This window comes from Raphanus sativus, chromosome 5 (assembly GCF_000801105.2).
Source record: "Raphanus sativus cultivar WK10039 chromosome 5, ASM80110v3, whole genome shotgun sequence".
In the NCBI taxonomy this organism is placed as follows: Eukaryota; Viridiplantae; Streptophyta; class Magnoliopsida; order Brassicales; family Brassicaceae; genus Raphanus; species Raphanus sativus.
In genome coordinates, this window is record NC_079515.1 from 9018568 (window position 1) to 9032438 (window position 13871).

A 13871-nucleotide genomic window follows, 5' to 3' on the forward strand; every position below is an offset into this window, starting at 1 on the left:
TGACTAAGAGCATCCTCATCCCTGTCTCTTCATGCGTTTCTAAAGGGGGGAAGGGCTCTATATTTTGGTGACAACGTCCCTTATTTGGAGAAGAAGAAGAAACGTACTACGTGGTGTTTTGCGGGCCCTACTACATGGGTCCGCGATAGGAAAAAAAGAAAAATTAGAAACCTTACCTGTTTCTAGGATAAGAATGCTCTAAGTATTACACCAAATGTTGTTAAGTTCATTATAAATGTTGTTAAAACCTTTCACATTAAATTCATTGACTAGTTAACGAGGACGTCACCAGTCACCACTAGTAATTGACTAACTAACCGAAGGGTACTTGGGTCAATCTCACGCAAAGTGTGCATCTTCAAAAGTCTCGATTACGAACCGTCGATCCTAATTCTAATCCAACGGCAATCAATACGATCCGCGTGATTGCATTCTATTGGGTGACCATCACTCACACGTCTCTACGATACATAAACCCCCGTGAGCGTTGTTTCCACTGTATAAATTTTCGTACGCTTCCCTCCCCCTCTCTTCACTTTCAAATTCACGAAAGAAAAAAATGGCGGGTCGTGGAAAAACTCTCGGATCTGGTGTTGCTAAGAAGGCGACGTCTCGGAGCAGCAAGGCCGGTCTCCAGTTCCCCGTCGGTCGTATCGCCCGGTTCTTGAAAAACGGCAAGTACGCCGAACGTGTCGGAGCCGGAGCTCCGGTTTACTTGGCCGCCGTACTCGAATACCTCGCAGCAGAGGTAAATTAATTTACCGGTTTTGTTAGATTCATTTAGTTAAACCGGTTTTAACCGGTTCGGTATTGTGGAAACTGTTTTTTTTTTTTGTGTGTAGGTTCTTGAATTGGCTGGAAACGCGGCGAGGGACAACAAGAAGACGAGAATCGTGCCGCGTCATATTCAGTTGGCGGTGAGGAACGACGAGGAGCTGAGTAAGCTGCTTGGTGACGTGACGATTGCTAACGGAGGTGTGATGCCGAACATTCACAATCTTCTTCTTCCTAAGAAGGCTGGTGGTGGTGCTTCCAAACCTTCCGGTGATGATGACGAATAGATCTCAGTTTCAGTTTCTGTAATGTGTAGATTTAGATTAGTCTCTTTGTTTTCGTCCTCTTGTTGTAGATTAGTTATATCGCCTTTGTTTTGTAAACGTTTTTGCAGCGTGTTTCTGTTGTACTGTTGGATTAAATCTGTTTGGTCTTAAAAAAGCGATCTTGAACTCATTTTTTTTTTTTTTTTTAATTTTGCAATCACCATAAAGAGATATAATTTGCCAATGTGCAACGGTTAAATCTGCGTCCTGCTCTGTCTCTAGATTTAAATCGTACATAATGAAATTAAAATGCGCGATATGCTAATTGACACAAGTATCCAATGAGGATGTAATATAACAAACCAATTGGGTTTGAAGGGAGAACACACGACACTAATCAATCAACCTCTTCACAGTGATATATGAAAAGCAATAACTCATGTACCTTTCATCTAAAGCTTTGAAGGTCCTGTTAATTGAGTTTGAAGAGAGTAGAAGTAGAGGACAAAAAAAATAAGAAAGAGTATAAAGTCATTCAGAAACATATAATAGAAGATGTCAAACCAATTGAGTTTCAAAAGAAAACAAGAAGCAGCCATGATCATAAAAGGAGAGAGATGACTTAAACTTAGATTTGCACAGAGCTTGGAACATAACAGCTCACAAGATTGAAAAGTTTCGAGTAGTGAGAACCTATTCTCTCCACTTGTCTGAAATCACCACTCTCTCCATCAATGATATATTCACTTTTTTTGTAACATCCTTCGTAACCACCAAAAACCACAACTGTCTTCTTCTCCTCGTCAATCAAGAAACTCCCAAACATAAAACCACGATAGCGTAATTGCAACGTTTCAACTCTGAACAACTTGCTCCAGTACACAGCGTCGGGCTCGATCTTATCCGTAACCCAAACAGTAATCCCAATTCTATCCCGTAGGTCTAACAACAGTGCAAGCTTCTCTTCTCTAAAGGAAGACAGAGACGCATAGAATCCAGGAGCAAACTCAAATGGTATAGGCAGACGCGGTCCAAACCTCTCTCTCGTAAAATCAAAACACTGTAAGAAATTCCTTCCTGATTTCTTATCTTTAGCATGCCAGTAAGAGTTTCCCTTCAAAGACACGCCAGGTTTAGTATACTTTATAGACTGGTCTATTACATTGCTGTGAAAAGCTGCATCAGGATGAGGTGTCTTCCATGAATCAGAACTCCAATCGTAGATGTCCATGTGGATGAAGAGATCATCATCATATTTGCTTAACCTAAGAATTTTGTGGGTACGAGATGATTTGTCGTATCCAAAAGCAAACCTCTCACCCCTCTCACCCGAACGTTTTGTTGGGGATTTGATCCATCTTGTTTTACCCCAATATGGGTTCCAAACCAAAAGCCTAAGTTTGACGTTTCCCAATACGCATAGCAGTAAACCATTGCAATAAAAGATATCACGTACAAAGACTCCTGAATCTGAGTTTTGTTGGGTAATAAGTATACCGTTGCTTTTTGTGGATGGACCAAAGGTTTTGTTGTGAAAGTCGTAGAATTTGACGTTGATCAAATCATAGTTGGTATCCCCAGTGATCACAAGAACCTCCTTTTCTTGTTGTGATGCTCTTGCTTTTTCAATATGTTTATTGGCAAATCTCTGATCCTTAGTTAAGACGTTCCAGTTTTTGCAAGTAGATCGTACTTTACTTATTGATTTCACCTGAACCCTAGAGAGAATCTCCTCTAGCAAGTCCACAGGAAGATTGGATATCATGGTCTTCATATTGTTTCAAGCTTCAAACACGATGGATGAATGCAATTAAGTTAAGATTAATCTTGGATGACTTTTTTTCCTTTTCCTCTTTTCGTGTTTGTTTTTGCTTACCAAGAGGCTGTGAAACCCTAGTTCCCTAATGAATGTTAACGTCTATAACTCAACTCAAGGGAATAATGGACCTTTCTTTAAGGCCCAGTGACAATGATCAAATGAAGATTTTATTTTGGAGGTATCTAGTTATCTACTCAATTAAAATAAAGTCACTTACAAAATTATTGTACAGAAATCTTTGACTATTTTATTAGTAATTTAAGTTGTTTTATTATAATGTAACTCTATAAACATTTATTATTTCTATCTAAGAGGTTGATTGTTTATAGATTTTGAAGTAGTTTTTGGTTTTTGTTTTTGAAAGAACCATTTTCTTTAGACAATTAAGTTTTTAGTGAAATAGATTTCCTATAATCTAGGGAAACTAGCTTTTACAAATAATTGTTTTTTTCTAAAGAAAAACCAAAATCTAAGTTTTTATGGTTTTTTCCAAATCCAGCGATAACTTTTTTTTTAATTTAATCTTTTGCTATATTTATGCATTAATATATGGAAACATAATTTCCCAAACAATAACTACAATAAAAATTAGCTCTAGTAAAAGCCTTCGTTTAATAATATAATACAAAAATAATTTCTCTTAAGAACATTTTTAAAAATAGTCAATAAAAATAAATTAGTTATTTAATTTATTTTTATGTAAAGTTTATATGTTTTGTTGATAATATAGTTTTTCTTAAAAACCAAAATCTATATTCTCTTGGTTTCAGCCTACAACCAAAAATGATTTTCTTTTTAAAAACATTTCAATAATTTTAGTTATATTTTTGTGACATAAATGTTATAGCAAATTAATAAAGTTTTGAAGTCTATATATTGTAAATTTATTAATCTTTAATTTATTTTGGTATATTTTAAATTTAGCTATTAACTTTTATATACAATAGTTGAATAAAATATGAAAATATACTCACATATAAAAAATTAGTTATACACATAGAATTATTATTTTTATTAAAGAGATTTATGGAATAAATTTATATATATTCTCAAATTTATGTATCTATGATATTTTTATTTTTTATTTTTGTTTTAAATAATATTATTCAACAATTTACATGTGTTTTGATGACAGTATTTTTTTCTTTTATTTTTTAAATAAAAATTCTACTAATATTTTTATTTTTATTAAGTTAAAAAGGAAAAACCAAAACCGAAAGCTAAAACCAAAATTTAAAACAATCAATCATGTTTTTCAAAAAAAAAAATCTATTGAAAAATCAAAACTAAAATCTAAAAACCAAAAACCAAAAACTAAAAACCAAAATCTAAAAATTAGTAAAACAATCATAAACTAACTATACAGTCCACATATAAACAATTGTAAATAAATATATATTACCAATAGGACTTATTAAATAATATAAATTTTACACATAAAATAGGAAAAATAATATGCACAAACAAATATTCAACAAATTAATAGAATATATGTTTAAGATATATTTGGAGATAATTACTTTAATCTAACCAGTTACACAATACTCAAACATATTAAAAGATGCTTCTTACGTTTCTAAATAAGTGTCACTTTGACATTTTTCACACATATTACAAAAATGACGGAAATATATGTAAGTTGTTACTCTCTCTGTTTCATAATAAGTGTCATTCTAGTTTTTTTTCTTGTTACACAAAAAATATCACTTTACCTTTTCAATGCAAATTATACTTAATTTCAGCTGAAAATTAATTGCAAATTACATTGATTCTATAGATATTTTTATTTATCTCAAATACTATTGACAAGAGAATTGCAATTAATAACAACTTACATATATTTTCGTCATTTTTTAATTTTTGTAAAAAATATCAAAATGACACTTATTTAGAAACCGAAGTTAATTACACCTCTCTGACCAATAATATTTGAGATAAATAAAATTATTTATAAAACCAATGCAGTTTGCAATTAATTTTCAGCCGTTTTGTGCGATCATTATATTTTTGTGTTATAAAAATTTTCTATATCTATTTTATTAAAATAATTAAACATTCGGATGCAAGGATCAACTCTAGTTCAGTTTAAAATACTTCTATATCTAAATATACAACTTATAAACTGGATATTTTATTTGTAAAAATTGTAAAATTATATATAAGACGTTACTTGTCTGAATCAACAACATAAACATTCTCCAACAGGGTTCCTTTATTATTATTTTTTAATTTGTTCTTTCAGAAACGACTAACATTAGGTTGGACAGGAAACCTGTCTGGTCTTAAAGATTGATCTTGAACCCATTTTTTTGGGAACAGAAGATAGAGCATGAACTTGGAAGTAGTCCTGCTCTGGCTCTTGATCGAAACCATGCATTAAGAAACTACGGCATGATAGTGTAAATGATATCTTATAAGATGAGAAGAGACAAATAGTATGATATTGAAAAAAGAAGCTAAGGTAGATTGAGCAACATCTGATGGCATTCAGCTTCATCATTCTTTCTTGCAATACTCTCCCAAGGCCAAGTTCTTGGATTGTAATTAGGTTGAAGGAGTTATGTTTCTTGATCAAAGTTACTAACTATTTAAAGGGGTTCGCTCTTAAATTAGTTATAGGTAAAGTGAAAACTGAACAAGAACAGACGTTGGAAACTAATCTAACTACCTCCCCAGCTGATATGTGAATGGACCTTTCATGTAGAGTTTGCAAGATCTGTGAATTGAGTTTGAAGAAAGTAGAAGTCGAGGGCGAAAAAAAGAAGCAAGAGGATAAAATCCTTCAAAAAACATAGGGAAAATCGCATAAAAAACCTTGAAAGTGGCACTTGCCGATACTTTAAACCTTGAAGTTTTTTCACGAGTACTTTTAACCCTGAAATTGACATTTGTATCATGAAAAACTTTTAAACAGAAAAAATGACATGTTTTTTTTTTTTTTTGTTATCAAAGATACAGACTCATATAGACTCTGCACACCAAACTGGTAGCTCTACATCCATGTGAATGACAAAAGACGATTGTTGTCTGGCACTGCGTGCTAAACGATCCGCCCTTGAATTTGCCGTCCGTAGTACATGAATGAGCTGTTTAGCAGGTAAAAATAGTGAAGTGTAAGTTTTTCCAAAAATATTTATTTAATTCATAAAATAAATAAAAAATCATAAAACTAAATTTAAAACTAAATAAAAGTTCAGAAAATTAAATAAACATTCAAAAAATTCGTAAAAATAGGAAATTGTTATAAAATTCAGAAAGTAAATAAAATTTTAGAAATAAATATAAATTTAGAAAATTGAAAAAAAAATCAAAAAATTCGTAAAAATAGAAAAATTATTATAAAGTTCAGAAATTAAATAAATTTTCAGAAAATTAAATAAAAATCAGAAAATAACTAAAATCAGAAGTTAATAAAATTTCAAATAAATAAATGAATATGATTATGTTGGAAATAACAATGATGATTATGATTTCTAACATAACCATTAACAATGATGATTATGATTTCTAACATAATCATATTCATTTATTTATTTGAAATTTTATTAACTTCTGATTTTAGTTATTTTCTGATTTTTATTTAATTTTCTTTAAATTTATTTAATTTTCTGAAAATTTATTTAATTTTCTGAAAATTTATTTAATTTCTGAATTTTATAATAATTTTTTTTTAAAATTTTATAATAATTTTCTATTTTTACGATTTTTTGAATTTATTTAATTTTCCAAATTTTTATTTAATTTCTGAATTTTATAATAATTTTCTATTTTTACGAATTTTTTGAATTTTGATTTAATTTTATGAATTTTTATTTAATTTCCTGAATTTTTATTTAATTTTCTGAATTTTATTTTTAGTTTTTAATTTAGTTTTATGATTTATTTATTTATTTTATGAATTAAATAAATATTTTTTTGGAAAAAACCTACACATCACTATTTTTTACCCGCTAAACAGGTCATTTTTTCTGTTTGAAGGTTTTTTATGATACAAATGTCAATTTCAGGGTTAAAAGTGTTAGTGAAAAAACTTCAAGGTTTAAAGTGTAGTAAGTGCCACTTTCAGGATTTTTTATGCGATTTTCCCAAAAAACATATAATGAAAATGTCAAGTCTAAATTGAGAATGTTATATAACAAACCATATTGAGTTTCAAGAGAATACAAGAAGCAGCAGCCATGATCATATAGGGTTGAGAGATGAGTTACCTTAGATGTGCACAGAGCTTGGAACATAATTGTTCACAAGATTGTAAAGTCGTGAGTACGGAGATTCACTGAGATCCACTTTTCTGAAATGACCACTCTCCCCATCAATGATATATGCACTTGTGTTGCAACATGTGTCATAATCATCAAAAACCACAACGGTCTTATTCTCCTCATCAATCAAGAAACTCCCAAACAGATCAGAACAACGAAAGATTTGCAACATTTCAACTTTGAAGAACTTGCTCCACGACACATAGTCAGGCTCAATCTTATCCGTATTAGATTCGGGTTAATTATGGGCTTCCAACTTAAAACCAATTGGCAATTAGTGGATTGGCCCTAACCCTTTATATATTACTTAATTATTTCTCCAACTACCGATGTGGGACTTTATTCATCAACACTCCCCCTCACGCACATGCGTGGACAACTGTGGGAATACCATCCACGGAGTGGCCCAACATCGGGGGCTCTTTTTAATTTAACTTTGATCCACAAGGATCGACGGCTCTGATACCATATTAGATTCGGGTTAATTATGGGCTTCCAACTTAAAACCAATTGGCAATTAGTGGATTGGCCCTAACCCTTTATATATTACTTAATTATTTCTCCAACTACCGATGTGGGACTTTATTCATCAACATAACCCAAACAGTAACCTCAGTATCACACCGGTATTTTAACAACAACGCAAGCTTCTCTTCTCTAACCGAAGATAGAGCCACATTGCATCCAAAAGGACCAGGACCATGCACATACCTCAAGTCAACTGGTGGAGGCAGACGCGGTCCAAACCTCTCTCTTGTAAAATCAAAACAGTGTAAGAAACCATCTCTTGATTCCTTATCATAAGCGTACCAATAATTGTTTCCCTTCAAAGACAAGCCAGGTTTAGTATACTCTATTACATTGCTGTGAAAAGCTTCATCAGGAGTCTTCCATGAATCAGAACTCAAGTCGTAGATATCTATGTGGACAACGATATCATCGTCATCTTTGCTTAACCTAAAGATTTTGTGGCTACCACATGCTTTGTCGTATCCAAAAGCAAACATTTCATAACAACGTTCCGTTTGGGTTTTGATCCATCTTCTTGTACCCCAATACGGGTTCCATACCAAAAGCCTACGTTTGATATTCCACATAGACACAGCAGTAAACCGTTGCAATAAAAGACTCTATGCACCACTGCAAGATCTGAGTTTTCTCGTGTAACAAGTTTACCTTTACTGCTTGTCGACAGATCAAAGTTTTTGTTGCGAAAGTCAAAGAATTTGACGCTAATCAAATGATCTTTGTTATTCCCCGTGATCACAGTAACCTCATTTTCTCTTGCTGCTTTTTCAATATGTTTGTTGGCAAAAGTTTGATTTTTAGATAAAGTCTTCCAGTTTTTGCAAGTAGATCGTACTGCTCTAATAGATTTCACTGGAACCCTAGAGAGAATCTCCTCTAGCAAGTCCACTGGAAGATTGGTTATCATGGTCTGCATATTGTTTCAAGTGAAAACAAAGGTCGATGAACACAAATATGTTGTTTTCTTCCCAAGGGGCCGCCGATGAATTGTGTTATTGAAGGCACATAAACCCTAACGAATGCTTATATATGTCTCAGATCAATATTAATTGGGCTTTTCGTATTTAGTGCCAGTGATAATGATTATGGATGTTAGTTAGGCTTGTCCGTTTATGTTCGTTTACTAAACAGATTTTGATCAAAATAAACGGGCTGTGTGATTAACCCGTTTAAAATTCTTTTTTTCATAGGGAGGTAGAATTGTCGGTTATAGAATCGTCTTTGTAATATTCTCATCGTTGTAATAGTATAATTAATCGATAATAATCAATCTAGACTTAAAAAAAAATTCTTTTTTCTTCTTTAGTTAAAAGGATTTTTTATCTCGTTTTTTTCTGTAGAGATATTATTTGAATCTGAACAAACTATGATGATTAAACTAGAGGTGGGTGTTACGATTGAAATTCAGACAGTTTTTGTAATGGCCGGACTGTCCATATCTAATGGGCCATCCACACTTCTTTTGATCCAAGAGGCTCATCCTGTTCCAAAGGTTGATCTTTTAATTTTATAAAGGTTTACTGACTCTTCAATCAGAGCACATGACCTTTCCTTATGCTTTAGCATCACTATCGCGAATCACTTTTCAATAGGTCATCCATCCTTTCACTATTCTAGCCCAAGCACGATAAACTCTTGAGTTTTAAACGGGTGTGTGACGGAAAATGTAAGCGATGATTTAGGTAACCAAATCAATTCTCTTAAATCTTTCTAAACATATTCGGAATATGATTATGAAATTTCATTTAATAGATATATATATATCAATATATATATATATATATTAATATTGTTTAAATTAAAATACATACCATATTAAAAATATATAAATAATTTGGTTTTTAAATTTAAGAAACTGTATTATACTTGAATTCAGAAAAATAAATATCTTACATTTTCATACTGATTAAATCATTAAAATATGTTTTACATATGTTTATATATATATATATATATTTTAAAAAATATTTATAAAATATCTCGCTTTGCACATGGTGCAATTATTATCTAGTCTTGTATATTTTGGATATTGTTTGGATATTAAATCTTAATATAAGTAATTATATAAATTTTATTCAGATATCCGAAATACTTGAATTCTGATGGAGTTTGGTTCTAATTCTTTAGATACCAAAGTTTTGAATCTATTCAGATATTTAATCAGTTTGGTTGATATTTAACCAATTTGGATTTTTTTTTAACATTTTATTTTATTGAATCTAATTTAACATATTACATCAAAAACAAATGACTAAAGGATAAAGAGAAACTAATGGTTTTTCCACACCGAAAACCGGCGAGCACAAACATCACAGCCACATAGCCATCACAAACTGGTCTTGTTTCAAGTTAAGGTAGATTAGGTGTTCCCGATCCCACAATAGCAGACGGACTTCCAATACCTTTAGCGAAAACATGACAATAATTCTCATCGTCTAAATAAGTCTTCTTCTTCATTGTCTTTTGTCCATATTAGCTTCAACTAAAATACAGAACAAACTTGAAATGCAAAATAAAAATCAGATGGATAATATGGATTGATCGTTCAGATCCATTCTAATTTCTCACTGCTGTAAAAGCACAGACCCGAAAGAGACAATTAAAGACCAAAATAATCCCAAATTGAAACTAGATCCAATTTCTCACAAGAGAAAAAAGACGAAAACACTAGAATACTAATACGTAACTTTTCATAAGGACAAAAACCAATACGTAAACTAAAGTCGGTGCACTAGTCAAAAGCGAACCGTTGCTAAAAGACAAACGCTTCAATATCACTGCTATAAAGAGACCAACACCTCAAACTAGGCCATACGAATCAACCAAACCCTTAGATCCGCCTTGAATCCTTGTACAAAGGTCACAGAAAAAAGTGAGCCACCCACATCATCGGAAGTGATAGAGACAAGGGCTATCATGAAACCAAACCACAAAACACTGAGATCCGAAAAAGTAAGTGAATAAGCTAGAGATGAAGAAAGAAGAAGAGCTTCTCCAGTGCCGGCGAGAACAGCCAGTCACCGGAAAAACTGCAAGAAAAAAGTTGGAAGGCGGCTGGGAAAGTTTATTGGCACTTAGGTTATGTGATTGTTATTTTGGCGTAGTTGAATGCTCATGGATCTCAAAACATTGATTCAAAACTAAGGCAATAAGACTATATGTCTTAGAAACTGCATGGAAAATGCTGAGTTTTGAACCAATTTGGATTATGTACGATTTTTTTGGACTGGATTCAGTTTGGATTCGTTCTTTTTTTGCCAGTCCTAATCCAAACTGAATAACCAGTGGAATCAGACCCGCAGGCCTAAGCAAACTCATGTCCTAGATTGTTCTTGCGATACCCTGCAATATTTACTCAAGGCCAAGTTCTTAGAATGTAATTTGGTTATGTTTCTTGATAAAAAAAATACAGATTCTTTACAGGGGTTGGCTGTTAAATACACCTTGGGAAAGTGAAAACTGAACAAGAACTTAATACACAGTGGACTCTAATAACCTATTTTAAGCATTTCCAGGTCATATGCACCGAATCTGAAAATTTTGGAAACTTTAAACATTAAAAAGCCTTTTTAAGTTTTTTAAATATAATTTAGAGATATATTTTTATGTAAAAAGCCTACAAAATTTTTGTGTGCCAATGCCAGTGTTTCATTGGATTTAGCCCAAATCCGGCCATGATTCATATGCCATTAACTAAAAACATATAATGAATATGTTAAAGTCGAGACTGAGATGTTATATGAAAAAGGAATCGAGTTTGAAGAGAGTATAGAGTTTGAAAAGAGTGGAGTTTGAAGAGAGTAGGAGAAGTCATGATCATATAAAAAATAAAAGAGAGGTGAGTTACAGCTTGTTATTTAAAATTGTTTGAAAGAACATGTAAATGTGATCTGTTAGCTTAGATTTGAACAGAGCTTGGAACATAATTGCTCACAATAATGTAAAGTTGTGAGTGTGGAGATCTTAAGCCCTCCACTTCTCTTAAATGACCACTCTCCCCATCAATGATGCATGTTTTATTGTAAGAGGTATGGCCATCATCAAAGACCACAACGGTCTTCTCCTCCTCGTCAAGCAAGAAACTCCCAAACAGGAAACCACAATCGAGTTTCAACCTTTCAACTTTGAAGAACATGCTCCAGGACACAGCGTCAGGCTCAATCTTATTAGTAACCCAAACAGGAATCTCAAATATATCCCAGGGCTCTAATAACACTGCAAGCTTATCTTCTTTAATCAAAGATAGAGATTCATTGAATCCATAACTCCACTTAAATGGTAGAGGCAGAAGCGGTCCAAACCTTTCTCTAGTAAAATCAAAACAGTGTAAGAAACCATCTTCTAACTCGACATACCAGTAAGTGTTTCCCTTCAAAGACAAGCCAGGTTTAATACACTCAAATATATTGGTGTCAAAAGTGGCATCAAGAATCCTCCATGAATCAGAACTCCAATCGTAGATGTCCATGTGGATGAAGAGATCATCATCATATTTGCTTAACCTAAGAATTTTGTGGGTACGAGATGATTTGTCGTATCCAAAAGCAAACATCTCACCCGAACGTTTTGTTGGGGATTTGATCCATCTTGTTTTACCCCAATATGGGTTCCAAACCAAAAGCCTAAGTTTGACGTTTCCCAATACACATAGCAGTAAACCATTGCAATAAAAGATATCACGTACAAAGACTCCTGAATCTGAGTTTTGTTGGGTAATAAGTATACCGTTGCTTTTTGTGGATGGACCAAAGGTTTTGTTGTGAAAGTCATAGAATTTGACGTTGATCAAATCATAGTTGGCATCCCCAGTGATCACAAGAACCTCCTTTTCTTGTTGTGATGCTGTTGCTTTTTCAATATGTTTATTGGCAAATCTCTGATCCTTAGTTAAGACGTTCCAGTTTTTGCAAGTAGATCGTACTTTACTTATTGATTTCACCGGAACCCTAGAGAGAATCTCCTCTAGCAAGTCTTTGGGAAGATTGGATATCATCGTCTTCATATTGTTTCAAGCTCCAAACAAAGATCGATGAACAAAAAAAGTTTAGATATCTTTGAAGACTCTTTTCTTTTTTCTTCTGTAGGTGCTTTTTTTCTTCCCTAGATTCTGTCGATATTTAAGGCACTGAAACCCTAATGCCTAATGAATGTTACCGTCTCATAACTCCAAGGAAGACCACTGTTAATGGGCCTTTTTATTCAGTGGCCCAATGAAATGATTAAATGGATAGTTTTACTTAAGATAATACAACTTATCGTGAGCATGTGATTTCTGACGTAGAGCATGTGGTGTTCAAAAAGAAGGAGAACCCTTTTGTTCGATATTATAGTAGATAACTGAGTTTTATTAATGGGCCTTATTTATGCCAATTGATAGCTTTTATTGGGCCAGCCGAAAGGCTATATATACACGATTTAGGCATTTGGCAGTTGGAAACAAGCAAGAAGTAGAGAAGCGGGAAACACAGAGAATCGGTTTACTTCTTCTTCTTCTCGGGCGACTGCGACTGTGCAATGCGCATTTCTGAAGCGCGGATAGAGATTGTAGCTATCGATTATTCTTCAAGGTATATCGAGTAACATCATCTTTGTGTTTCTTTTTCCTTGAAATCGATTGTAACCTCCTTGTTGTAACCTTGGAAGAAAATGGAACTGAGAAACCGATTAACTTGTTGGAATTATTGATGGTACGTGACCTGACACGCATAAGCCATTGAGTGAGGAATAGGCGGAATGGCTTTATATTAATGGGCCTATTTAGGCTTATTAATACCTTTTATTGGGCCAGCCGAAAGGCTATATTTATATATATATACTAGATTTTGACCCGCGCTTTCAAAGCGCGGGTTTATTTTCCTTTATTTTTTCTAAATTGACAAATATTTAGTAAATGCCATATTTTCATATATTTGTTTTTTTATAAAAGACTTGAACTTTTTATCTTTTTTTATCGTGTTTCATTTTAAATGAGTATAGGCCTGAGTAAAATATTCGGATCCGAATAAACAATCCGAAACCGACCCGAAAATCAGGATCCCGAATCCGATTAGACCCGGGGTAGATATTCGAATGAGTTCTAAATTGCTGTATCCGAAGAACCGGTCCCAAATCCGCCTCGAACCGAGAACCGAATGAATATCCAACGATATCCGAAATGTGAATATATATCTTAAAATATATGTTTTAATTATATTTATAATTTTTAATATTTTTAAATTAATA

At 32.9% G+C, this 13871-nt stretch overlaps 3 protein-coding genes and 1 pseudogene across 3 annotated transcripts; 1 reads left to right on the forward strand and 3 right to left on the reverse strand.

Moving 5' to 3' along the window:
- Positions 1 to 495: 495 nt before the first annotated feature.
- On the forward strand, positions 496 to 1230 carry LOC108862304 (probable histone H2A.2). Its single transcript, XM_018636393.2, has 2 exons — positions 496 to 748; positions 843 to 1230. Exons 1-2 carry the CDS (start codon positions 560 to 562, stop codon positions 1059 to 1061), a joined length of 408 nt encoding a protein of 135 aa, XP_018491895.1. The 5' UTR covers positions 496 to 559; the 3' UTR covers positions 1062 to 1230.
- Positions 1231 to 1585: 355 nt separating this feature from the next.
- Positions 1586 to 2921, reverse strand: LOC108858143 (putative F-box protein At3g20705). Its single transcript, XM_018632112.2, has one exon. It carries the CDS (start codon positions 2812 to 2814, stop codon positions 1669 to 1671), a length of 1146 nt encoding a protein of 381 aa, XP_018487614.2. The 5' UTR covers positions 2815 to 2921; the 3' UTR covers positions 1586 to 1668.
- Positions 2922 to 5740: 2819 nt separating this feature from the next.
- On the reverse strand, positions 5741 to 8731 carry LOC130512615 (putative F-box protein At3g20705; annotated as a pseudogene).
- A 2731-nt stretch (positions 8732 to 11462) lies between these two features.
- Positions 11463 to 13289, reverse strand: LOC108862303 (putative F-box protein At3g20705). The gene has a single exon (XM_057011054.1). The coding sequence runs from the start codon at positions 12649 to 12651 to the stop codon at positions 11548 to 11550; it is 1104 nt and encodes a 367-aa protein (XP_056867034.1). The 5' UTR covers positions 12652 to 13289; the 3' UTR covers positions 11463 to 11547.
- Between the last annotated feature and the right edge of the window lie 582 nt (positions 13290 to 13871).